At 39.7% G+C, this 23,781-nt stretch overlaps 1 protein-coding gene and 2 long non-coding RNA genes across 5 annotated transcripts in view; 2 read left to right on the forward strand and 1 right to left on the reverse strand.

The window, feature by feature from the left end:
* Positions 1-892: 892 nt before the first annotated feature.
* Positions 893-12,143, reverse strand: HS3ST1 (heparan sulfate-glucosamine 3-sulfotransferase 1). Its single transcript, XM_030270754.4, has 2 exons — positions 11,993-12,143; positions 893-3,571 (listed from the first exon to the last, which is right to left on the reverse strand). Exon 2 carries the CDS (start codon positions 3,441-3,443, stop codon positions 2,481-2,483), a length of 963 nt encoding a protein of 320 aa, XP_030126614.4. The 5' UTR covers positions 3,444-3,571; positions 11,993-12,143; the 3' UTR covers positions 893-2,480.
* Positions 12,144-12,249: 106 nt separating this feature from the next.
* Positions 12,250-20,709, forward strand: LOC140683911 (uncharacterized). 2 transcript variants are annotated; one of them, XR_012055530.1, is made up of 3 exons: positions 12,250-12,453; positions 17,132-17,251; positions 20,660-20,709. It is a non-coding gene; the product is annotated as an uncharacterized lncRNA (long non-coding RNA). The 2 variants fall into 2 exon arrangements; XR_012055531.1 differs by lacking the exon at positions 12,250-12,453 and adding an exon at positions 12,567-12,654.
* Positions 20,710-20,874: 165 nt separating this feature from the next.
* Positions 20,875-23,781, forward strand: part of LOC140683910 (uncharacterized) — a 77,285-nt gene continuing 74,378 nt past the window's right edge. For both annotated transcript variants that reach the window (XR_012055528.1, XR_012055529.1), the window contains exons 1-2: positions 20,875-20,973; positions 21,123-21,335. This is a non-coding gene — a long non-coding RNA (uncharacterized lncRNA). The remainder of the gene's footprint in view (positions 20,974-21,122; positions 21,336-23,781) is intronic.

Here is a 23,781-nt window from a genome sequence, read left to right on the forward strand (position 1 = left end):
ATTCTGCTTCAGAATGTCCCCTGAAGTGGTCACTTCACCTCTGGATCCTGCAGACAGCACTCTGTGAGATCCTAGCACTATAACAGTAATAGTGACCTCATGGCTCATGCTGCACTTCTCTTTCTGTAGAGACAAGCCATATTGTGTGTGGGGAAATGTGTGCATGTGTCCTGCTTAGAGATCGGCAAAATACTGGTATCAAGCAGCACTAGGCACTAAAAGTTTCCTCAGTACCAACATCAGCTGTCAGCAGTGCACAGGCATTTCCAGTTCAACACTGATGCCCTCCCCTGCCCTGTTCAACCTGCTGCAGGTGGACTTGTTGTAACCCTGCCTTCATGTACTCCTCCAATTCCTGGTCACATACCTGCTAGTATTTTTCCTTTCTCAGCAAAACTTTGGTGAATTTGCTGAGCTTAATCTGAGACTGCAGGAAGGCACTAATGGAAGCCTTTTTCTGGGCCAAAATCTCTTTGGTCCAAAATCACTTTGGTCCAGCTGGCTCCTGAAGAGATAACATTACCAAGGTAATGGGGTAAGTGTAGGAGAAAATACTGCCCCACCTTACACAAAATCCCCTGAATTTTTCTTTTCTAAAACTTTAATAGAAACACGATGGTACTATAATTCTGTTATTTTTGGCATCTGCCTCATGTAAGATTTCACATTATTGCCACCAGAAACTTTCCCTCCTTGTTGTATATCCTGGGTCAGCAGTGACCATGCAGGCACAACCCAGCAGCAAACAACTGCTTTTATATCAATAGCAACAGGCTACAGCTAAGCTCTAAGTAACATTTAGCTGAAATCTGAACTAGACTTGAATCCGAATCCTAAATTCTGGTCTTCCAAACTAGAAACCAAAAAAAAAAAAAAACCAAAAAGGAAAAAATGCAATTCAGAAAATATTTTATTGAGTAAATACCATTTCATTGTAGGCTTTATAAAACACCACCAACCTCTCTGAGGTTGAATACAGCTTGGGCAGGTGCACAAGGAGTGGGAGAGAGGTGGACAGAGTCTGCAAATTTTCATGCAAGAGGCATAATATGGGATATCTGCATCCAGACAATACCTTGTCATAGTGCCCAAGTTTGCACTAGGTCACCAGAAAAAAATGAATCAATCTACATTTAAGTTTTATAAAGGATTGTAACAATCAGCTACAAGTTCAAATTTACTGGGTGTTGCCATTGCACATTCAACAACTAAACTCAAGATCATGAAATAAAAATCAGTAGCTTGGATTTAAAGTACTGTAAGAAGCCTTGTGTTGAAACTGGATTAACTCTAACTCCAGAAACTGATGGTTAACAAGACATCATAACCACTGCAGATAAGGACAGCTGCAGTCTTTATCAATGTACTAACTGCCATTTTTAGCAGCTGGAAAACAAGGCAAGTTCCTGGAATTTGGGTTAATCTCACAACACACATCTAATCAAGACCTGGCATCACAGTTCTTGGAAGGAAATTAAACAAACAGTAGTCCATAAGCAATTTTAAGTTGCATGAAGCAACTGAAAACTCACAGAGAGCAGCCTTAAGTAGGGGAGAAATGTGGTAATATTTATATGAATGAAGTTGCTGCTTACTGGAATGTAGACCAACTAATTTCTCTGGTGTGTTTATTTTCAGTGATGGTAAAGCGTAAATGTGCTATGAAATGTAGGAACAGTAAAAAGCAGCCTTGAATAAGTCTCTATATTGCTTAAATTCTCGCAACCATACCTCGTTATGAAGTATGCATACATTCAGAGACTGGAAGTTTTCAGGTTGACCATATTTCTACAGCTACCTGTATTTTATGAGCTGGGCCCCACAGAATCTTTAAAAATCTGCCAGGAAACCTGCACTGTACTGCCAAAGAATTGAGGAGCACTTGTTATAACAGTGAATATGAATGTTAAGTACAGCAGTTAATATACCAAATTACACAGATACTTCCATTGTCCTTTGGGTGTGTGTTTCCCAGCATGTGTTAAGTACCACCACTTGACAGGAAATAATTTCATAAAGCAGGATTGAACAATTTGTTAACTGCAAGAGTATTTTCAAATGGAAAAGAAATTATTAATTCAAACTTTAAACTAAGAAAACTGGAAAGGTAAAATTTAGCATATTCATTAGCAATTAGAGAAAATAGTCCAGGAAGGCCAAAGTAGTCAAATAATTCAGAAATGTTGTCGAAATGAATTTCTTATTTATTAAAAAGACAACACATTCTCAAGAGAGCACCTTCTGCAATGAAATAATTTAGTTTCTTCATATAGACACATCATACACAATGTTAACAACCATGAAAAACAATACAAAATGCTTTCAAATTTAACAAGTAGAAAAATATAACTAGTATATATGGCAATTGTGAATCTAATACTGTACAGAAGTATTTATGGATTTTACAAATAAATAATAGCTTAAATGCCCTTTTTAAGTCTTCTAACTGTACATTGGAACTTAGGTTCTGAAGCTTACCACTAACTTGCCACAAATGTGTGCCAGTCAAATGTTCTGCCCACAAGCTCAAAAAACTTCTTGTTGGGTTCATGGAAATGTTCCTGCAGTTTCTCGAGTAACCGGGTATCTACTTGTGGGTGCGCTCGTCCTTTGGACTCATGTAAACAGCGCTCTCGGCCACTGTCCCTCAGGCAGTAGAATCCCTTAGTTTTATTGAAATAAAAGTTTGAAGCATTTATCTGTGGTGATAGCTTCAGAAATCTCTCCACCTTTTCTATTTCTGGAAAGGGATCTTTGATTAGTTTATCCCCATCTACAATGTGGATATGATCAAGAGGAAAATACTTCAGCCAGTTCTGCATGTGAATGTAGTATAAGCTTCTGTTTATTGCCTTGTAGTCCACATTGAGTTCACCATTTTTTATCAGGAATTGCTCAATGGATGGGTACGGCTTGTGCTTCTGCATGTGGTTGTAGAACACTTGGGTATAATCTGATAGTACTCTTTCGCTTGGGTCTCTTAAAATAAGGAGTAGTCTCATGGATTGGTTCATGTTATAAACTCTTTCAGGCACTTTAGGTGATGTGAAATATGCTGGAGTTTTTTCCACGGTGATCTGATGGGGATACGAGAATGGCATTTGATTAATATACCACTGCAATCCATTCCTGTAATGATCTTCCCAGTCAAAGAAGTGAACTTCATTTTCTGCTGCTGCAATATCTGGATGGAGACTCAACATCTCTAACAAAGCTCGTGTTCCACCTTTTCTCACTCCAATAATAATAGTCTGTGGCAGCTGCTGACATGATCCATTAGAATGAATGTTTTCCTTGAAGTCATTTTTCTGAGACGTTTTCTTTAAAAGCTCTCTCTGAACAGACTGAGAAGAAGTCTCAGCATTTGAATTTATAGCTGGTCTGGAAGGCACTATCTGAGGTTGAACAATAAGCAACACAGCTCCCAGCAGAAAAGCTGCCATGACAGAAGTTCTTAGTCTGCTTTCACTCAAGCGGGTAATAGGGCATAGAGCGATTTCCACCAAGAACAACACTTAAAAGTGGTTTTTGTTTTGCTGAGCGGATGTGTATTTCTCAAGCAAAAACTTTGCTGAAAGAGGGAAAAGAAAAAGCACATTATCTTATATTCAGCCACACTGCAAATATAATTTTATTTTCAAAACTGAACAAACTTTATCTTTCCCAACTCCAGGCTCATAGATAATTTATTGTAATTAAATATTTTAAAAGACAGACATATGCAACAATGCCATAAGAAACTTATTTCCAGTGATCAGGAGACATGAATACTATAAATCTTTCATTTGCACGTGGAGTATTATTAGTTATTTTTTTTAAATCTGATTTCCTTGGAGTTGAACCACAATCACAAGACAATTGATTTTTTAATCAACAAGAACAGGTTTGTCTTAGAAACAAAACATGAAAAGGTGTAGAGGGGATCAGAAGAGCATGCCTAAAAGCTGAGGGTCTTGTAGGATGTCTGGGAATTACAGCCTCTCAAAGAACTATGAAACAGCAACCTTAGAAATCAGACCTCCTGGGAAAAAGGCTCATGCAATGTAGATAGAGCTGTCCAACATGAGAAGATAACATTCTCCTAGGAACAAATTAGGAAGAGCTCTAGGTAAATAGCACATCAATTTGTGTGTGAATTTTGTGTCATTTTTAGAGTGAAGCTAACTCTTGCTTTGTGCTTACTGTTTCTAAGGATAAAATAGGTGGCTTGAATGCTGGCCCTGAAAAGAGGTAAGATAATGAAACCATAGACTATAGTATGACTGAATCAACAAAACACTAGAAGACCCGTGGTTCCCGTCTCCATACTCAGGAAAGAAAATACACAATGGGCACTTCTGAAGGTCATTTCAAGAGTTAGCCAGCAAGCTGTTGTGATGTAAAGAACTAAGTTTAGGCTTTATGAAAAGACTACTAAATACCACCACTGAACACCCTTTAAAGGTCAGGGTATTTTTAATGCAATGTTTGAAGTGAAATTGTAATGGTTTCACATGTAGTAGAGCTATTAGATTGTTGCAGTATGAGCAGGCTGTGCACACAAACTCCCTGAATTACAATGTCTTCCAAAGACTTTATACCCTCAGTGAAGGGCTGGTGTAGATTTCAGTACTGTCTGACTCCACTCAGAAGTAGAAGCCATGACAGCTGAGTACCTGACTGCTTTGCCTTAGTAGGCTACTAAAATTATGAATTTAAGCCTGGAACAGCACATACTGTGCCAGCTAACAAGGGCTGAAATACAAAATTACATATGAACAACCTGAGGAAATGCAAGGGCTAGGTTTTGGAAATTCTCCAGAGAATGTGAAAAGAAACTAATGACTTTTCCACAATAAACTAAGTCCCAGTGCAACAAGGACTAATGATGTGTTTCTAAGCAATCTAAAGTTCTGTTTGATAGCTTTGCATTTACAGAGGTCGTGACTTCACCCTGAACAGAACAGCTCTGCTTCCTGATGTTTTCTACTGATTATCACTTCGTTGATTTCCCTTTTTCCATTTTTAACAGGCTACAAGGCAGCAATATAGTTAGGAAGCAGAAATCGAGGCTGGGAAGAAAGAGAAGCAAAGTGTTATGATAAATATGAAGTAAAGAGAGTGCTTCCTTGTATGCTCAGAGGCTTTGAGCTTGTGGCCATACCTTGTCTCAGGCTGTTCTGTGATGTCTGATGTTAGGCAAGTTTACAGAGGTATTTGGGGTTTTCCATTTTTGGCCACTGTTAATTTTTCTCTGTCTGGAAGAGTTCCATCTCATCTGTTGTCATTAGTCTTCTGCTCTCCCTGTCCCCACCATTCCTCCTAATCTTTCTTAGCTTAATCTATATCACTTTTAACAATAAATAGCATTAATAGCCCACAGTGTGGATGTTGATAGGGGAAGGCACTGGGTGACAGCAAATTCGATATAGGTGAATTCACTGAGCTACGCTGCCACAATATTCAGCAGCAATGGGAGCACAGGATACAGCAGCAGCCAGATTGGATCAGTGACTGATGGGCAGCTCAGTACATAAGAGCAACAAAACATCAACTCTGTTGAATTTTAAGGTCACAGATTAAAGGAATAGCCACTTACTTCACAGTATATTTCAAGTCACTGGCTCCATAAATAGTAAGCCAGAGTAGTTGTCTTAACACCTTATTGGAAAAGCATAATAGGATTCTGGCGAGGAACAGGCTGAACTGTGTGGAAAGAAGTGAATTTAAAGCCTGATAGGAACAGTTATTTCTTAATAGTCAGGTTGAAATATGCTATGCTAAAAGCAAAGTTCTGTAACAGACTGTCTCTTGAAAGATTAAATTTTAGCTGCTGGTCTCATAGTGACAGCACACTGCTGGATGGGTGGGGGGTGTTTTTTTTTTTTCCTGCTGTTGTTGGGGGATTTTTAGGGTGCTTTGTTTTCTCTTTGAAAAATAAAATCAATGCTATATATTCATTCATTGGGATTCTTAATTTGCAACTTATAGTTTGCACACTAGTCAGTTGCCAGCTTTTTTATTCAAGCCATCCTGTGGCTGAATTTAGCATAGGAACTTTTTAGAAAAAAGACCTAGCAAGGTGTTTTTCATTCTATATGTGGGACATTACAGATGTGGTACCAGGGGTCCCATTTCAGGCAGGTTTTTGAGCCTCAGTGGAGCACTGCCTCAGTGTCTTCCCATTGTTAAAGACTTCTGTGGGGCAGCTTTTTCTAAATACACAAAAGCAACTGTTTCCTGTTCCAGTATGAAATCTTATTATAACATAGGAATATCTTTTGTTTCAGACATACAGAATTTCATTATTTGTCCTCAGCTATTTGTTCAGGAGCACATCCTCCACTGCAGAACACCTCTACTATATCAGTAGCATTTATCTTATGCATGTCCAAAGAACCATATCAGTAACTATGTCATTCAGAGTACATGTGCTATTGTTGTTTTGTTTGCAAGCAATAAAGCTTTGTCTGTCTTTTATTTCTATTCTATTTTATTCTCCCAAACTGTATAGGCCTGATACCTGGATCAATTATTTTGTTTTGCTAGACAAATGGAACACAATGGACACAACTGTGCCTCTAAATTCAGCATAAAATACACGATGTGTGAGAAGAGTGGTCTTCAGGAATAAAGCAGCATATAAATTAGCTGTCATTCAGCTCTTATGTCCTACATTCTCTTTAATGCATTAGGTCGATCTGTAGTCTGGTGTCTAGAATTACAGTGGTTTATATACAAACATGTATTCCATAGCTTTATAATTTGTGGGTCTGAAAAACTCTTTCAACAATAAGAAGAGTTCACTGAGGAGTTTAAAGCAGGCACTTTGCCAGGATACTTTTCTGCTTTAAGAATTCTCTTCACTGCATCCACAAGTCATGCAGAGCATACATGACTTCACTTGATGACTCTGTTTTCCCGATTACTTCAAAAAAATTAACTGACAGCCATTACTTTTGTATTTGCTACAAGTAAATGAACAAGTTGTAAAAGAAACACAGTTTATGTTAAATGGTGCTTTGAAGATTATACCAAGACTTTTCAAAAACTCTGATTGCTTTTGCTTAATCTTTTCTTCAGCTTTCTCCAATTAATTAGTGAAATGTGCCATCCTGTTTATTTAACCAGATTCAGTGTGGACTTTATTATTAAAACCTCTTCAACAGTAATAGTAACTTGGAAACAAACAGAAAATTTAATCAGTAAATGCAGAATGAGGACCAGAGGCTGTCATATGTCATTGACTTTTAAGCATGTTTCAGTACTCTTTGAAACATGTATTACTATTTTGTAATTTCTAATATTTCTTAGCATTTTACAAAGGTATTTTAATGCCTCTGTATGTGTGTCATCAGTGACATTGCCTAAACCATCTGGTTATATAGACTTCTTAGATTAAAATGCATGAACAAAATAAGGTAGTTTCCTCCTGGACTGGTAACTTCATTTTTGCTGGGAATTGGATAGGGCTAGATTTATCTCTGAACTTTCATAAGAAGCTCTGGGTTGGCTGCCCAAGTGGGTAGGAAGAGGCACAAGGAATGTCTGCAGGGCAGCCAGTAACCATCAGGCAGAGTCTGCTGGTAGATTTGACAGGGACCTACCTCACAAAAAAAGCCCACAGCAACACACTGAGAGGTTCAGCAGAGCTCATGGGACCCAGTTACTACCAGGACAGTCACTAGGAGAGGTAAGACAACATCCTCTCCATAAGCATCACCTTCATCAAAGAGAGGTTGTGTTTTCCTGGTTCTTTAGGGACTGTGGACAAACATAAGTTTCAGATGGCCTCACTTTATTTCTTTGCAGAACTGAATCCCTTCACTGGAGAGATCTCTCCACAGTCATCTAAAAATACAGTCTGGACTGGATGAAAACTATACTTCACTTGCTGAAGTTTGTCTGTAGAGGGAGATTAGAGCTGAAAATCTGAGTGAGACATTCTGTTCTTAAAGAATACTTGGTTTTGCTGATGTGATAGAACCTCAGGACAGTTTGTGGACTGTATTTTCCCTTGCACATATTTGGGCACAAAGTATTGCAAAATATAAGACTAACATTGCTGGTTAAACCAAGCTGTACAGTACAACCCACACATCTGCTATGCTGGCTTCTTCTCTTGGTAAAAAAATTCCCCTAACTGAGATAACCAACTTCCTAAACTGACAAAGACTCAGTGTTCTGAACATTTTGATTCAGCGATGTGCTTTAAAAAAACTGAACTCGAACAATTGCGGTGTACTTGAAATCCTTCAAGAACTCATTGATATGAACAGTATATTTCTATCCTCTAATGGAAGACTCTGTCCACCACAAGAAATATTGCTTAGTTGTTTACATTAGCTCAAGTGCCACTTTGTACCCTGATAACATAAAAATTCCCAGTACAGCTATCACTTAAAGCTCAGCCAAGATCAGGAAAGGAAAGGGAGCAGGTGGTGGTTTTTGTTTTTTTTTTTTTAATTATTTAATTTATGAAATGTGTTTTTTCTTGAAAAGATATTCTGCATTTTTTAATTTTTATCTATTAAACTGTATCACAATGCCCTCTCCATTAAGAAATTCTTCCTATACTTCCCACTGCATATGCTTGTGGTTTTTAATCCCATTTTAACAAAAGTTTTAAACAACACTTGGCAATGAAATGCTTGAATTCTAGTTTCCAGTAATTAACTACAAACACTTTCCTACATTAGTGAATGCTACAGAGACAAGTGCAATAAAGGAAATAGAACTACATACTACTGAAGGTCTCTAAAACCATAAACTATTGATCACCCCATGATATATCAAAAAAGTCATTTGCATATTAAGAAGGGACATGAAACTACATGCAACTGTATAAAACCTGTCTTACAGTGCCTAGATGATATGTACTTTGCCCAATTATATTAAAACTGCTGCACAACCAGCAAAGATTAAACCACGGCTTTAACTTTTATAGTCAGATGTTAAGAAATCTAATAATTTCAGTGCTGTTAAGATGAGATACTGTCTATCAGCACTAAAACTTCAGAAATACACTTTAAAAGGTTGATAAATTTTCAGAAGGGGAACTTCACAAAATGAGAAAGGCTGACTTGGTAGGAAGTATTTTTGGCTGAAATCTGCTGTATTTCTGCACCTGCTGTGATAAATACAGTTTATGCAAATTAGATAGGCCACCAGTTCATGACTTCTAAAGGAGTTCAGCTCCAGTGTGAGCAGTAAAGTAGCAAATTTACAATAGACTGTGGTTATATATAACATGCACTCTTTCTTAAGGTCAGAAGGGACCATTCCAGTCTTTCATGGCAAGAGATCATAAAAATTGTTAGAGAGAAAATACTCCAGATTTCAGAGAACCTCATGGAGATAAAAAAAAAAAAATGGGACATTACACCAGAATAAAAATAACTTGTAAAGCTCAGGGTGCAAAAAATTTCTTTTTGTACTGAATAAGTAATATGGAATCCCTTTAACTCCTCCTAGTAATTTTTTTAATACCTGTCAGGATTCAACTTTTTTTTTTTTGTGAAGAGGGTACACTGTACCACTGCCTTCTCTACCCCCGCATAAACCCAAATGCTCAATTCAAATTCCAGAAATTACTCCCCACCCCACTTTCCAAGCAAAATGGGTCACATTCTAATTAGGAAGCAGAAATCTATTGCACAGTTAATAGAGTTGCTTCCTAATTCATCAAAGCTGTCCCCAAGAAAACAGCCTGTGTGAAAAGATGGCTCTGTCCTGTCTTGCCCCCTTTCAGTACCAAGGCTCACCTTAACTGGATGTATTAAAATAGGGAACACAGGAGACTAAGCAATCCCATTTTCATTTCCTCTGCCAAGCAATTTCTTGCCTCTTACACAGGGATGTGGGCCCTGTTTCAAATACTAGTATTTAAAACAAAAATAAAAACAAAATAAACCAAAAAAATTTCCACATCTCAAAACAGTCATTTAGTTCATAGTCCAAGTAGACTTCTGTGCCTTTCACTGTCCTGCCTTCAGAATAACACTGGAGCAGGGTGAATAGTGGTGAGGTCATCACTGTATTAGACTGAGCTAAACCAATCAATTTACTAAACAAAGCACTATACAGTGACCTGGAGGGAACTCTCATGCTTTGGAGTGACAAATGAGATGGCCAGCAGGATCTCCCATCTTGGTCTGCCTTGGCATATTACCGTTTTGTTTTTCTCATTATCAAAAGTTTTCATGGAAATCCATCAGCTCTGACATATTTTTGAGCTCTGATATCTTTGAGTTGTGAGTGGCATTTCTAAATGAGGGAAGGGAGAGATCCCAGGTTAGTGAGACTAAGAAAAACATTTTTGATTTCCTCTAATGAAAAGCAGAAAAGTTGTATTTATCTGTACATATATACATGCATTGGAAAGTGTTTTACACCCATTCTGTTTTCCTGTAATGCCTGTGTAAACCTACACCTAGTTCAGAATAACCAAGGTATCCTGACAAGGGGAGGGACACAGGCTGGAACCTGGCAATCCTGAGGCTGGAATGTGCTCTGTCAAATTAGGGTCTCTCCACTCCAACAGCTGGCCTTGCTTCAGATGCATTACCTTCCTGCTAACCTACCAGAAGTAATTTTGGTTATGTAGTATCAAAACGCTCTGCATTTTTGAAAGAGGAGAAAAAAAGAGGGTGGATCCTGAAAGGGTGGATCTGCAAGTGACAGCTGAAGTTGATGTCAGTGACCGTGCTCTTGTTTCTGAGCAATGTGAAAAATTCACTTATTTGAGAGTGTAAGAAATGCTGGCAGATGTAAATTGCAACAGTTATTATATTTATACTTACAAATGAAGCTTGCTAGCCAGAGAATATATAGGCATTCACCAAACTGAATGTGTTCTACTATGTTCCATTTCCCATACATACTGCAGAGGCTCCGTCTCAGTGGGAGTGGGCACTGCATGGACCTCTCATGCCAAAAAGATGCTCCCTGCAGATATTCTTTACCCATGCCATTCGAGCATGATATTCTTAAACTTACAGGTATTTTTTCTTTCCACACCAAAATCCAAAGAGGAACAGTCTTGAAACCGGTAAAGCTCTTAACCCACTGCACTGACACAGAAAGGAAGGAGAACAATGTACTTTAATTCCCAGTCAGCTGAGGTGATTGAACTGCCTGTACTCAGCTGTGTGCCCCATCCTGATCTTTTGAATGTCTGGCTGGCAGACGAGACCAAACCCAAACTCTTCTATCTGAATGCTACCACCCCTCCCTCTCAGCATCCTTTACCCCCAAAAGATTTGAACTGCATACACCTTTATCCTAGGAAAGCACACCGAGAACTGCAGTAACCAAGCCTTTGCTGTACTACTCTAGAGTGACAGTCCTTCAAAACAGAAACGAGCTCGAATTAAGGCTTTGTGCCCTCCTGCCAAGCCCCAAGGACTACTGCGCCCCAACCCCTACGCAGCTCGCCAGGTTCCACTTCAGCACGCTGCATCCCGCCGGCTCCAGCATTACGTGAAGGAGCAGATCGAAGATGCTCAGCAGAGCTTTTGCAAGTGTTCTCCCGTCAGGCAGGCGCCCCGCTTCCAGAGCCCTGCGCTCTGCCCTTACTTCTGCTTGTCATTTACACAAGAGAAAGAAGACGAAGTAAGCGCCCGGCAGCCGCACCTGCCAGGTGCTGCCGAACACTTTGCTTTCCCCCCCGCTTTCTCTCCTACCCCGCCTCCCGGCAGCGCTGCCTCCCGGAGCCCGGCTCGGTGGCCCCGGAGCGCTGAGGCAGCGCCGCGCGTCCCTGCGGAGGCTGGGGGCAGCTCTGGGTACCGCCGGGCCAGGCAGGCGCTCCGCAGCCCCACAGCGGCGCTCGCCCGCCGCGGCCGCGGGGCTCCCACCTGCCGGCAGCAGGTGCCGGGCGGGCGGCGGCGCCGGCGCACCCCGGGGGCGGCAGAGCCCATCCACGATCGCCGGCACCTTCGCCCGTCCCGAACTTCCCACGCTGCCAGGGCAGCACCCGGCGCGCCGCTCCCCTCCGAGGCACCGCGTCACTCACCGCCGGGGCGCGGAGCCGGGGGGCAGCGCTCGCCCCGCTCTTCCATGGGCGCCCGCGGGCGGCGGCGGCGGCGTCCGGGGCAGCGCGCCCGGCGGCGGCGTGCGGGGGCTGCGAGCGCCCGCTGTCGCCCGCCTCGCCCGGCCGGCAGCGCCGCAGCCCGAGCCTGGCGCCGGCTCGTTTGTAGCGCCCCGCCCGCCCCGCGTCACGGACAAGCCCCGCCCGGCCCCGGGCGGCGAGCGGCGGCGCCGGGTGCGGAGCCTCCGCCTGGGTGTGTGTGCCCGCCAGCAGCGGGGTTTGCCCGAGTCATGCTACAGCTCCGGGGAAACGAATGGCTCCGCGCAGCGAGCGCACCTGCCCCCGCCTCCGTAATAGCTGGAGTTGGAAGGGACGCGCAAGCATCAAGGAGTCCAAGTCCTTCAATTGCCTCCTTCCTGTACTTGTAAAAATACCACGCGCGCAAGGTTGCATGAATAACAGACTTGCAGTACTTGTATTTACTACTTTTTGTTTACTTTCTTGGGACTTTACAAAATGGCTCTGTTTTTTTTTTTTTGTTTGTTTTTTTTTTTTTTTTTTTTGAGCAGGATGGCTGTCTGGGATGACTGAAATACTGCTCCTTAAGAGCCGTGGGGAAAACACCTTCTGGGGATTTAAGTCCTAAGGTTAATTTAGTGAAATAGATCTTTATTTACCATGAACTGAACTGTGGTTTTTTTTTAGACAAAATGAGTTAAAACTGGCATTAACATACTACATCCATTATTTCAACAGCCAAACTCGTGAAATTTACTGTGAGCAAAATACTAAATTCTCAGTTGATTTTGGTCAATTCCTTGTAGTTTAACAGCTCTGACACAGGTAGGGTGTTCCCAAAGAAAGTCTGTTAGCACTGGTTGTACACAGGTCTTAGGTTTTTTGCCTGAAATGATGTAGTTCAGATAATTCTGTCAGGACTCTGGGATGTATCTCATCAGGTTCCACAAAGTTGTGTATGCTTAGGTTCTTCAAGTGGTCCCAAATGTGATCTGTACTTACAGTGGGAGGTACTTTGTTCCCCCAGTCCCCATCCTGCTGTCCATCCACGATGGAAGTCTGAGAAGAGTGGTTGCCATTGAAGGCTGAGGCAAAAAAGGGGTTTGGTACCTCAATCTCCTCATCCATGACCAGTGTTGTTTATCAGGTGGTAACAGCTTCCTTGACTCTCTCAGCAGGGTTATATATTCTTCAACCATGGGCTGTGACCGGCTCGCTCCTCATTTACTCCTTAAGTACCGAGCCATGGGAATGTTGGGGTCACACTGACTCACTTCACCAGAAACCGATGTAGTGCACGAGTGCAACACACAAATATCCATGTTGTATGTTTTCTTATATCCTTTACCTTCAGCCTTGGCCTGCACTGATAATTTAACAGGAGGCAAAGCTACCAATTATGGAACTCTGCTTTCTAGCCACGACTTCTGTTGGGGAAAGCAGAACAAAGATGATATGTTTATTAAAGTATCATCAGCAATTTCAAGTAGATTAGAGGAAGTAGCTGTGTTTGTGAGTTATTTTGTTTACAACCATTTACCTCCAGCCTTGAAATATGTAACAGAACATCTGAGGAGTGAAGAGTGCTCAATTATGTTTTAAAAAGAGTATCTCCATGTAGAATTTTGTTAAAGGTTTTCAAGAAACAAATGTTAAGTACTTAAGGAAAATTAGGATGGTGTAACTATAAATGTATTTTATTGTATGGGTTTTCATATTTAAAATTTAAGATGTTTTCTGTCTTTAAGTGTACTCTATCATTGCAGTGTCGTTGCTTTAGCACTAACAGATATGTACAAATACTTACTTTTAATTTTTTAAAACAGAACATTCACAAGACTGTTTACTGAAAAAACCCAAAACAATAATACTGTCTTTTTACTTTGCATTTTTATAGCTTTCTGTATGTTTTATTATAAATCTGAGAGTCTAGTAGAGAAATACATTCATTTGTGATTAGCCCTGCTGTTTAACCCGGATATTTATGTCATGACTGTGGGTTTGGATTGTCTTGGAAACAGGCCAAAACCAAAAATCTTAAATGTTGTTCAGCTGCTATAGACCTGCATAGTTCAGTCATAAGGGATCACTGTTTCTTCCGTGTGATCTATAGATTAGATATCATAATAGTTATTTCATGTTTAATACCCAGTCTTGATATAAAAGAATCAAAAGATGAAAAATTCATAATTTCTTTATTGTTCCAATCATGAACTATCTTTGGTGTCAAAATAATAACAGAAAGCATCTGTATACCTTTTTATCTGAAGGTATCTAAGTGTAACTTCAAGCCACTGCTTTATATTATCACTTTCCCAGGTAGATTAAAGATATGTTTTGCCCAAAAACATACTTTCTTACTCTAATTAGGTCATTTCTCAGTATTCTTTTTCTCTTTTTAATAAGCTAAACAAAGTGATCTCTTGCAGCATCTCACAGAAAGGCTCAAGAAAGTTGAGATTTAATTACTTTTCTTCACTTTTCACAAGGTCTCATCAGTGAGTACAATACTGATGCTTAATATTGACAATAGAAGCATTTTCACAATGCTTTGATAGTGAATCCCAATTGCCAATAAGGTTTCAAGATTTACTGGTTACGAAGCTCTTAAGCTATTTCAAGTACCTTTCATTGTTATGTAATCCTTACTTTTTAAATTCAGATGTTCCAAGCTACTAAATCTGATGCCTTATGAGAGTATTTTGACTTCACACTTCTCTTTATCGAGCAAATTTGTAATCTCCTCAAAGCGGATTTATTTGACATGGTGGTGGTAATTTTTATTCAGCTGTGGGTAAAGTGGTAAGAGAGAGTGACATTGAGTCCACAGTGCCATATTTTTATTTTGCTAATTAAGTAATGACTAGTTTAGAAAAAGGAAATGAGAATTCTTTAAGCCAAAAGAATGAGAAAGGAAATGAAAATTATCAATGCAACACTGCCAATACTCATTTATGCTTCCCTCATTAGTCTAAAAATAAAGATGTGAAAAATGGGGTTACCAAAGTTCTAGCATATCCTGAATGACTGACATGTGCCATACAGGCAAAAGGAAGGGTGTTATGCCCAAAGATTAAATTAAATGGGAGCCTGCTTAGGGGAAAAACTCTGCTGGAGGAAATAGCAAATGATTCAGAGCCAAAATTGGATAATTTGGGGATTGAGCTGAGGACAAGACCCATGTGAGAGACAGGAAGACAGCAGTGGTGGGATGCCTGAACAGCAGGGAAGAAGGTGGTGACTCACTGGAAGCAATGTGGCTCCCAGGACAGAGCCCAGTGCCTCAGTCAGCACTGGAGGTGGCTTTAGTGCTGGCTCAGCTCTGGAGCTGGCTGAAGCAGCTCCCAGTGCAGCCTGGAGAGCATTGGGTTCATGCTGTCATAAGCATCAGAGGGATTTGAAAACTTTATTTCAAACACTGTGCTTCTCACAGTAGGTGTTTTGGAGATGCAGAGGTGGAAAGTAGCTGAAAGAGCAAAGACATGAAAGTTTTTTAATTGAAGAAATAGAGCTTTCTGTGTACGGTCTATGTTGGAGCTGCCTGTTGTGCAACAAAATTTACATTTGTCATGTTGAAGTAATGCAGATAAAAGTTAAGAATTCAGACTCACAGGTTTCTATTTTGTCACCGGGAAATTCTCTAGGGAAATCAGGGAGGAATTAGTGGTATTATCCAGTCAGCTAATGGAATTCAGGTGTAGAAATTTAAAATACAATTAAATAGGTATATATTGTAATGTTATTTTAAATTCAGGAACTAAAAGGTGTTTTATTTCAGGTCTAAAATTTATAGAATATATGTCTAACTTAGGGCGAGAGTATAAAGATATGAGTTAGGCACCATTTTGACTAGAAAAGCAAAGGAAGTGCAAAGGGTAGGAAAGTATAGAAAGATGTTTGTGGTTGGGAATGTGAGGCTATAAACCAGCCTATGCACAGGCGAAGTACCTCTGAAGAGAAGACCTGTCCATCAGGTGGAAAATGCAGGTTGGTTGCTGACAGTAGAAGGCACAACTGAAATAGGGAAACAAACTGTGGGAATGAGACTGATTCTGAATGGGTAGCAGATTTGAACAAAAATGCAGAAGGCTAATCTGTCAACTTTTTGACAGCTGAGTTTGCTTGTCAGGTGTCCAGTGCTGTCAATAGCCAGCTCTACTTCTCAGATGGTGCATTTAGTAATAGTAATATTGAGGAGATATAATATTGTGGTCCATCCAGGGTGGGAGCCACCACTACCATATATCCTCTCTAATGGTCCAGTATATTTTAAAATTAAGTTCACACCTTAGATAAAGCAATAAAATGCATAAGATGTAGCAGATGGAAAGGAGCTGTGTGAGAAGGATCAGACTAGTCTAAGTACAATACTGAAGGAGGTGCAAGGAAAATCGAAAAAGCCTAATCTCTTAAAAATATTTTCAGGGTTGATTTAACTACAGAGAATGAATGAGAGCTTGTGGTATAGATGAGCTTATGAAAGCAAGGTGGAAGCGAAGCATGCAGAGAGGAACCTTACAGTGAAAAGAGACGATAAATGCTAATTAAGTGATAATATTGAAAATTTCCAGAGAAATAAATAAAGGATTAGTCTGAAGATTCCTCACAGCCCTGCCTCATAGCTCAGTTTAGACTTTTATTTAAAATGATCTCTATGAAGCATGCAGTGGTGCCATGGCCTTCTAATTCATTTTCTTTAGTCAAACATTCTCAGGTTGGTACTTTAAGCTCCTGGAGTTGAATATTGAGCATGGAGGTTTATACTGCTGTAAGAAAGGCTTGTCAAAATTCTGTAGTTCAGCATAAACTTTTAAGACCTTTTCTTTCCCTAACTGTAGTGTTGTTTGCAATAAGAAACAGATTATCACTTGGTGATTCAAGACTCTGAATGATGGCTTTTACATGATCTGAAGAATGCTAGTTTTAACAAAGTAAAGGAAGAAAAAGATTAGCAGTAAATTGAAAATGGATGAGATCTAAGTTCCAGTTCTGTGTCATTGTCATAGCTTTGCAAGCAAGGTACCCCTTTTGAGTAAGGTATTGTTGTATAAAGAGAAAGGGATAGGTACAAAATATTAACTTTTGCAATGTCATCTTCCCTAACAGCTGTGTGAGTCCAGTGGAGTTGCAGCTGCACAGGATTTCCCACCTTTCTGTTCTGGATGACATCCTAAGTCTAGTAGAGCCTTGCAAAGGCAGCAGAGCTTGCAGGTGCTGAAAAGGCAGGTACATGACTTTCCTCACCCTCACCTTGCTGCTGCTGGACTCATTTGTTAGGTAGCTGAGTTTGCTAAAGCAGGAGAAAACCACCAGCAAAGAGAATCTTTTCCTGTTGGTTTCGTGCACCCTGCTCTGGGAAGACTCCCTTGTGGCTGGGAGCTGGTAAGAAAAGGTTAGGATCCATATTTTCAGGTACTTAGCCCCTTGAAATCAGAAGAGAAAAGTCAAATGCAATTATGTACATTGGAAGTTGCTAACAGCACACAGACCCTTTCACTCAGAGCAGGTGGCAGCAATCCATGCATCCGTGCCCTGCTATGCAGTTTCAAATCCAGAAAAAATGTTAAAGATGGTGGAAGGAGGCAGTGTAAACAACGGGTTGCCTTCCCGTTCAAGCATTATAATGCTTCCAGACTTCCAGTTTCAGACATCTCTCAATGTCAAAAAGCCTCTTGTATTATTTGGGTTTATTATACCTTCAGCCTGAGAGCGGAAATTTTTTTCTCTACTCACAGCCTTGTACAAATGTAAAGAAATAGCCAAAAGGTCTCTATAAGAAAAGTTAGTCCATTGCTCAGTCTTCAGGCTACTCTAAATTAGGAATGATTTGCCTCGGGTTATTTTAAGAGAAAGATATTAATGATAGATACTTTTGATCTTCAGAATGAAATTTCCATCTCAGTTTTTAGAGGACATTGCTGTGGTTGAAAGAACTGTTCTGCATTTGTTCTACCCCTCTTTGTTTTTCTGTACCTGCTACCTAATAGAATATATCATATCAGATGGAATTTTTGGTTTTGTTTGTTTGTTTGAGTTTTTTTGTTTGGTTCATATTGGGTTTGATACTTTTTGTGTGTGTGTGTATATCTACTGCTTTCTTTAGAAGCAAATCCCTGTTGTGCCAAAGTTACATGGTTTGTGAGAACTTACTAGTAATAGGCCAGAACTGATCTGCATACTCTATTCGAATTGTACTCTACTGGTTTTCTTGCTTAGGTGAAGAAACAACTTTCTGTTGAATTTATACTCAGCAACTCAAATGAAGACCTGTGTGAGGTTGTAAATACAAACATATTTCTTCTAGTACTGCAGTGTATTGTTGAGGTCTAGTCTTTACTCAGCCTGTAGTGTGTGACATGGGCAGGAAATCAGGAGACAAAATGTGTGCTGTATGCAGCTCACTGCTAGACAGAGCCTGATAGTGCTGCACCTCTCTGGGATGTCTGCTGGCTTTAAAGGGATTCAAGAGAGGCAAGGCCATGGCCCACTTTTCTTTCTCACAATCAGCAGGAGGTGAACCATAGCATGTGTTTTCAGGAGCAGGAAGTGATGGGGCACTCTGAAGCCATCCTTCCCATGGACAGTGTGAAATGTTCACTTGCTCAGGGCCATGACTGGGACCCACTGTGTGGTTGTTTGTCCCCTTGGTTTATGCTACAGGAAAAATGCCTGTTTACTGCAGGGTCTTTTCTTATTTCAAATAGAATGTAACATCACTAAATGGACTAGAAGCCTAAAAAAAGCTGTCATTGCTCTTAACACCAAAAATTGTTCAAGGTGCTTGTAATAGCTCCAGTAGGGTATGATTACCTTTAGATGAAAAGACATACCCAGACACACAGATGCTTTGCAACCTTTATTAGACAGAGTTCAAGGTTGAATGCTTTCACCTACCAGATGATATCCACCATGACTTTGTTCCTTGAAGGCCACTGTTGCTTTTAAAAGAATTTGTTGGTTTTCTTTTTTTTTTTCTGTGGTGGACTCAAACCTTAATGCTCAGCTGTGGCACTATGATGAAAACCTGGATCAGGCTTTGTTTCCTCTGTTAAATGGACTTTGCTCTGCAAGGTCAGTTGATTTCCACTGAATCACTTGCAAATGTAGGCAACACTTTGAATCAAAGGCCACTTGTATAATGTGGGCTGGTCTGTGTTTGCCTTTTTTGCATGTAACTGCTAGTAACACCATCAGAATTACCAGGCACAGACCAAGTGGGTTGTGAAACCTGAAATACAGAGTGAAGTCCAAGGAAATTAGATGACCCATGTTGCAGACAGAATACAAGTTCAGTGTAAAATATTTATTGCTCCAAATTATCGTTGTAAGAGTAATAAAATGAAGCCATATTTGTAGGCTTCACAGTGATATATTTTTATGAGCTTAGAGCCGCTGCTTGTGTAAATTCAATAGAGAAGCTGTTTGGACTTGTTTCAAATTTCTGTAGCTACAGGGGAAGAGCATTTATTCCCTATTTCACTTGTTAGAAACAATGAAAAGCAAATCTTTAATATCTGTTTACTAGAAAATATAGCTTTAATGAAATTCACTACCTTTCTGAGTCTGGTTCTTTGACTTCTCTGGAGATGGATCCTGGTTACCTAGACACCAATTCTTTATGGGCCTTTTTAGAAGGTACAGATGAAGGTACAAATGTTTAGATGGATTCAGATGAAGTAATCATGTAGTTAAATTAGACTACAAATTAGAGTATTTCAACTGGTTTTGCTGGAGATTGAAGGAAACAGTTATTTGTGAAATTCTGCCTAGAACTTCCTGGTTTCTTGGATTGATTTTTTTCCCTCAGGTCCTCAGCATACTGGGGGCTGGGTTCACTGATAGGGTCCCTAAATTATCCTGGCTCCCTGGTTGCAAGAGTCTTCATTAGGCAGGAATCCAGCCCTCAGAACTCTTAAATATTGAATGGTAGTTCATAGAAACTTCATTTGGAAATATTAAAATCATCACAAAGATGGAATGACCCTTATCTGCCTAAGCCTGTAGCAGCATGCCTTTCCAGGCAGTCACACCTGATGGGTGAAGGAGCTTTTATCATATGCATAGGGCTAGTGCCATTCAGGCTTCCTTTATGGTGTGGGAAAGGAACTTCATGCTCAGTCACTTAGGGTAACACTTGGTTTTTCTGGCCTAATTCAGGTATTGATCTAATTCTGACTGGGACCAATTTCAATATGGTAAAGGTTGTTAGAGGTGGTAGGGCCCTTGGGTTGTGCACTGGCTGCATACGAAACCTGTTCCTGGGATCCTCATGGGGGATGTCCCTGCATTATCATATGAGCCAACTCAATTTTTTCAGTGGCAGAAAAGGAGGTTGAGCCTAACTTCATAATTAAAAGCAAAATCTAATATGATTGAATAGAAAATATATGTATTTACATATATGTAAAAGCATTTAGTACAAGAATAACCTACAGCTTTTCCTGAAAATTCTTTTCCTCCCCTGCCATTGTTCTTGCTTATCTGTTGCATATGCCTTAGTTTAATGATTAGTATAGAAAAAGAGGAAAAATGCATTTTAATTCAAGTAATTTAGTGATTTTTTTTGACAAAAAAAAAATTCAAACTAAAAAATAGATTGTTTTTTTATCTTCCTCTGTATTTTCTTCCTTCCAGCTTCTCTCTCTCAGTGGAAGAGCTGTATGATATATTGAACTGATTGTAAGGTAGGCTTTTTCAAATAGCTGTTTGTATATGAATAGCAACCAGTTTGCTCCAAGACAGTGTTTGATAAGATATGGCAATTTTAAAATTCAGCTGCCTTTTTAGGCTCTTGTGTGTTTGTGTAAACACCTGAAACCTCTTTTTCTACCTACTGTTCTTCAATACACACAAGACAGAAGCATCTCAACTCACACAGCTCAGGAAAAGAAGTGACCAGTGGCACAGACTCATTGTGAATCTTCCTTAGCAGCTACCAGCAAATAAAGGTATCTATGTCTGACTAATATAAATTTTACATCTCTTAACACAGTTATAGACCCGCTGTTTGAAAAATTCTGTGACAGAATAATTATTTCATATGTCTTTTACTCCAGTTTTGCAATTCAAAGAAACTAATTTTGTCCTTATGTTGCAGCAGAGCCATATTAGAGGAAGGGTGACAAATGAGGTAAACACACCGAAATGTTGTGAATTGCTGCTGCTGCTATCATTTCCTCTGAAGAGTAGGGGCTGCATTTCAGAGCTGTGGAATGAGCAGGGGACAGCATAGCTCAGAGATGCTGGAAGGAGAAAGTACAAGAAGAGCGTGGGCATCAGGGGTGCTGAGGGACCAATACTTTTAGCAGAGGTAGGTCTTGAGTTATCCAAATCTTATTATGATCCAAGTTGTACTTTTGAGAATACAAGGTTCCACCTCTTCATAATTCATCCTGCTAATCACCAGATAGGTTGATGAAGGTGACTATATAATAAAAAAAATTGCAACTTTATCTATCAGTCATCTTTCTGCAAATACTGTGGGTTTGGGACACCATCATTAACACGGATTCCCTTTGAGATCAATAGCAGCTCAGGCTGAGAAGAACCTTGTGCAATCTAGTGCAGCCTGCCCAAAGCCAGAGCCTGGTCAACTGCTGTGTTCTTCCACTAATTCTTGTGATTTTAGTTGTTTGCATACAAGTTATTTATTCAGTACAAATCTCTCTTGGCAGACTGGTCTGCCTTATTTGGCATTCTGTCACCTCCCTGATTTCTGTGATTTCCTTTCCATTGACATTTTTTCAGGTACAGTCAGTTGTCAGCTTGACCTATTGCTTTACTATAGGATGCTCCTTTCCTATCTTCCTTTATTGTATTTCTGTGATATAAGTCTGCCACATTTCTTTCTTAAACCCCTGCTTAGATTGTTTTTCAGCAGAAAAGTATTCTATACTTAAAATATTCATTATTAAGTCTGTTTTTTTAACCCACAGAGCTAAAACCTATTTTAATTTCTCACTCAAAGTCTGAGATTTTTTTAAAAAATGGATCTAATCACATATTTTTGATTTCTGATAAGAGTATTTTCTAGTATTTACATTTTCTAGGTTGCTTTTTCTGTCCACGGGTTCTGGTGTGTACTGTAGTATGTTTCATTACTAAAATGTGTCTGGCTAATATAGCCATATGTAAATAATTTTACATATAAATATTTATATTTTATGTAAAGTCCTGCCTAATTAAAATATTTTTAGAAAGACATGGGTTTTTTAAAATATAAAATCTATCTTTGTTTGTTTGTATATTTGTTTTAAAAGTTGCAAGAAAAGAAACTTCTTGATTTGTGAGCATCAGCTCACATGATCTTTTTTCTAAATCAAATTGAGAGTAAGCAGAAATTATCTGGAGTTAATTAAAGTGTACTTTTAAATACTCTCACTGCAAAAGCTAAAAATACCCCTCTATTAATGAGGTGCAACTTGGTTAGAAAGTTGCTTTAAGCCCATTGCCTGTTTTCAGTTCTCTGGGAGAACAGGAGAAAGAATTGTTGAGTACCATTGTGTCTAACTCATTAATAAAAGAGTGCTAATGCACATTTGCTACCCCGGTAAGCTGTGTCTTATATAAGTCTGATTCAACTAGACAAATGACCTGCTTTTAAAAGGAGATGGAAACATTTGCAGTAAAACTGTGCTGTCAGATGTGCAGAGGGTATATAGCTCCTACAGAAAAGACGTTTATTCAGATTCTTTAGACACAGGAGGTCAAATAAACTTAGTTAAAAGTCAAGGAAATTAAATCAGTATTTGGGGCTAAATCCTTGTTTCAGTGCATAGATTAAATACCCCACCTGTCCTCTTGGGATGTCAGTGGTCTCTGGTCTGCATTGCTCAATCAGTCCTGGAGTGGTGCAGAAGTAATCTCTGGTGACTACACAGCTGCTTGCAGAAATGGTTGATCTGTTAGCTCAGGTGTGTGCCATTTCTAGTTCTAGTGGAATTCAGCTCCTTAGGATAGAAATAGGTGCCTTTGTTATGAAATAACATAGGAGATAAACAGCACCAGAGAAGAATAACAAGATATAAAGAGCACCAGAGAAGGTTCTGTATTTTTCTTGGTGGGTGAGTAATCTCCCAGAATACATCTTTCAACATTGCCATTGATACTAGAGGAAGAAGCCAGTTTTACTGTAGACTTTAAAGCATGCAAATATCTTGTAAATATCTTGCAAATAGCATTGATCATTTATTCAAGCAATTGCATTACATTTTTTTTTAACTTGGCTACCTGTCTAATACAATAGAAAAACAACATACAGCCTGGTTCTGATCCTTTTTTCCCATGTAGTTAATTGACTGCAGGGAAATTATTTCTAAATTGTTCCACCAAGCCAAAATTTTCAAATGCAGGTTTAAGAAATAGGTTTCCTTCATATTTGTCACAGAATCATAGAATGCTTGAATTTGAAAGGAACCTCTGGAGGTCATCTGGTCCACATCCCTTGCTCAAGCAGAGCCATGTACACACAGTTGCCCATGACCGTGTCCAGACTGGGGGCTCCACAAGCTCTTTGGGCAACCTGTTCATTGCTCACCCTCACAGTAAAAAAGCGTTTCCTGATGTTCAGAAGGAACCTCCTGTATTAATTTATCCTGTAATCTGGCACCACTGAAAAGAACCTGGTTCTGTCTTCTTTTCACCCTCCCTTTAGATATAATACTTTGACCTGCTGGCACCCCATAATAGGTACCTTGTAAACACTTCCTTGCTTACTTTTGGAAAGAGGCATAGAAAAATATTTTCAGCCTTTTTGT

This window comes from Taeniopygia guttata, chromosome 4 (genome assembly GCF_048771995.1).
Source record: "Taeniopygia guttata chromosome 4, bTaeGut7.mat, whole genome shotgun sequence".
Classification (NCBI taxonomy): domain Eukaryota; kingdom Metazoa; phylum Chordata; class Aves; order Passeriformes; family Estrildidae; genus Taeniopygia; species Taeniopygia guttata.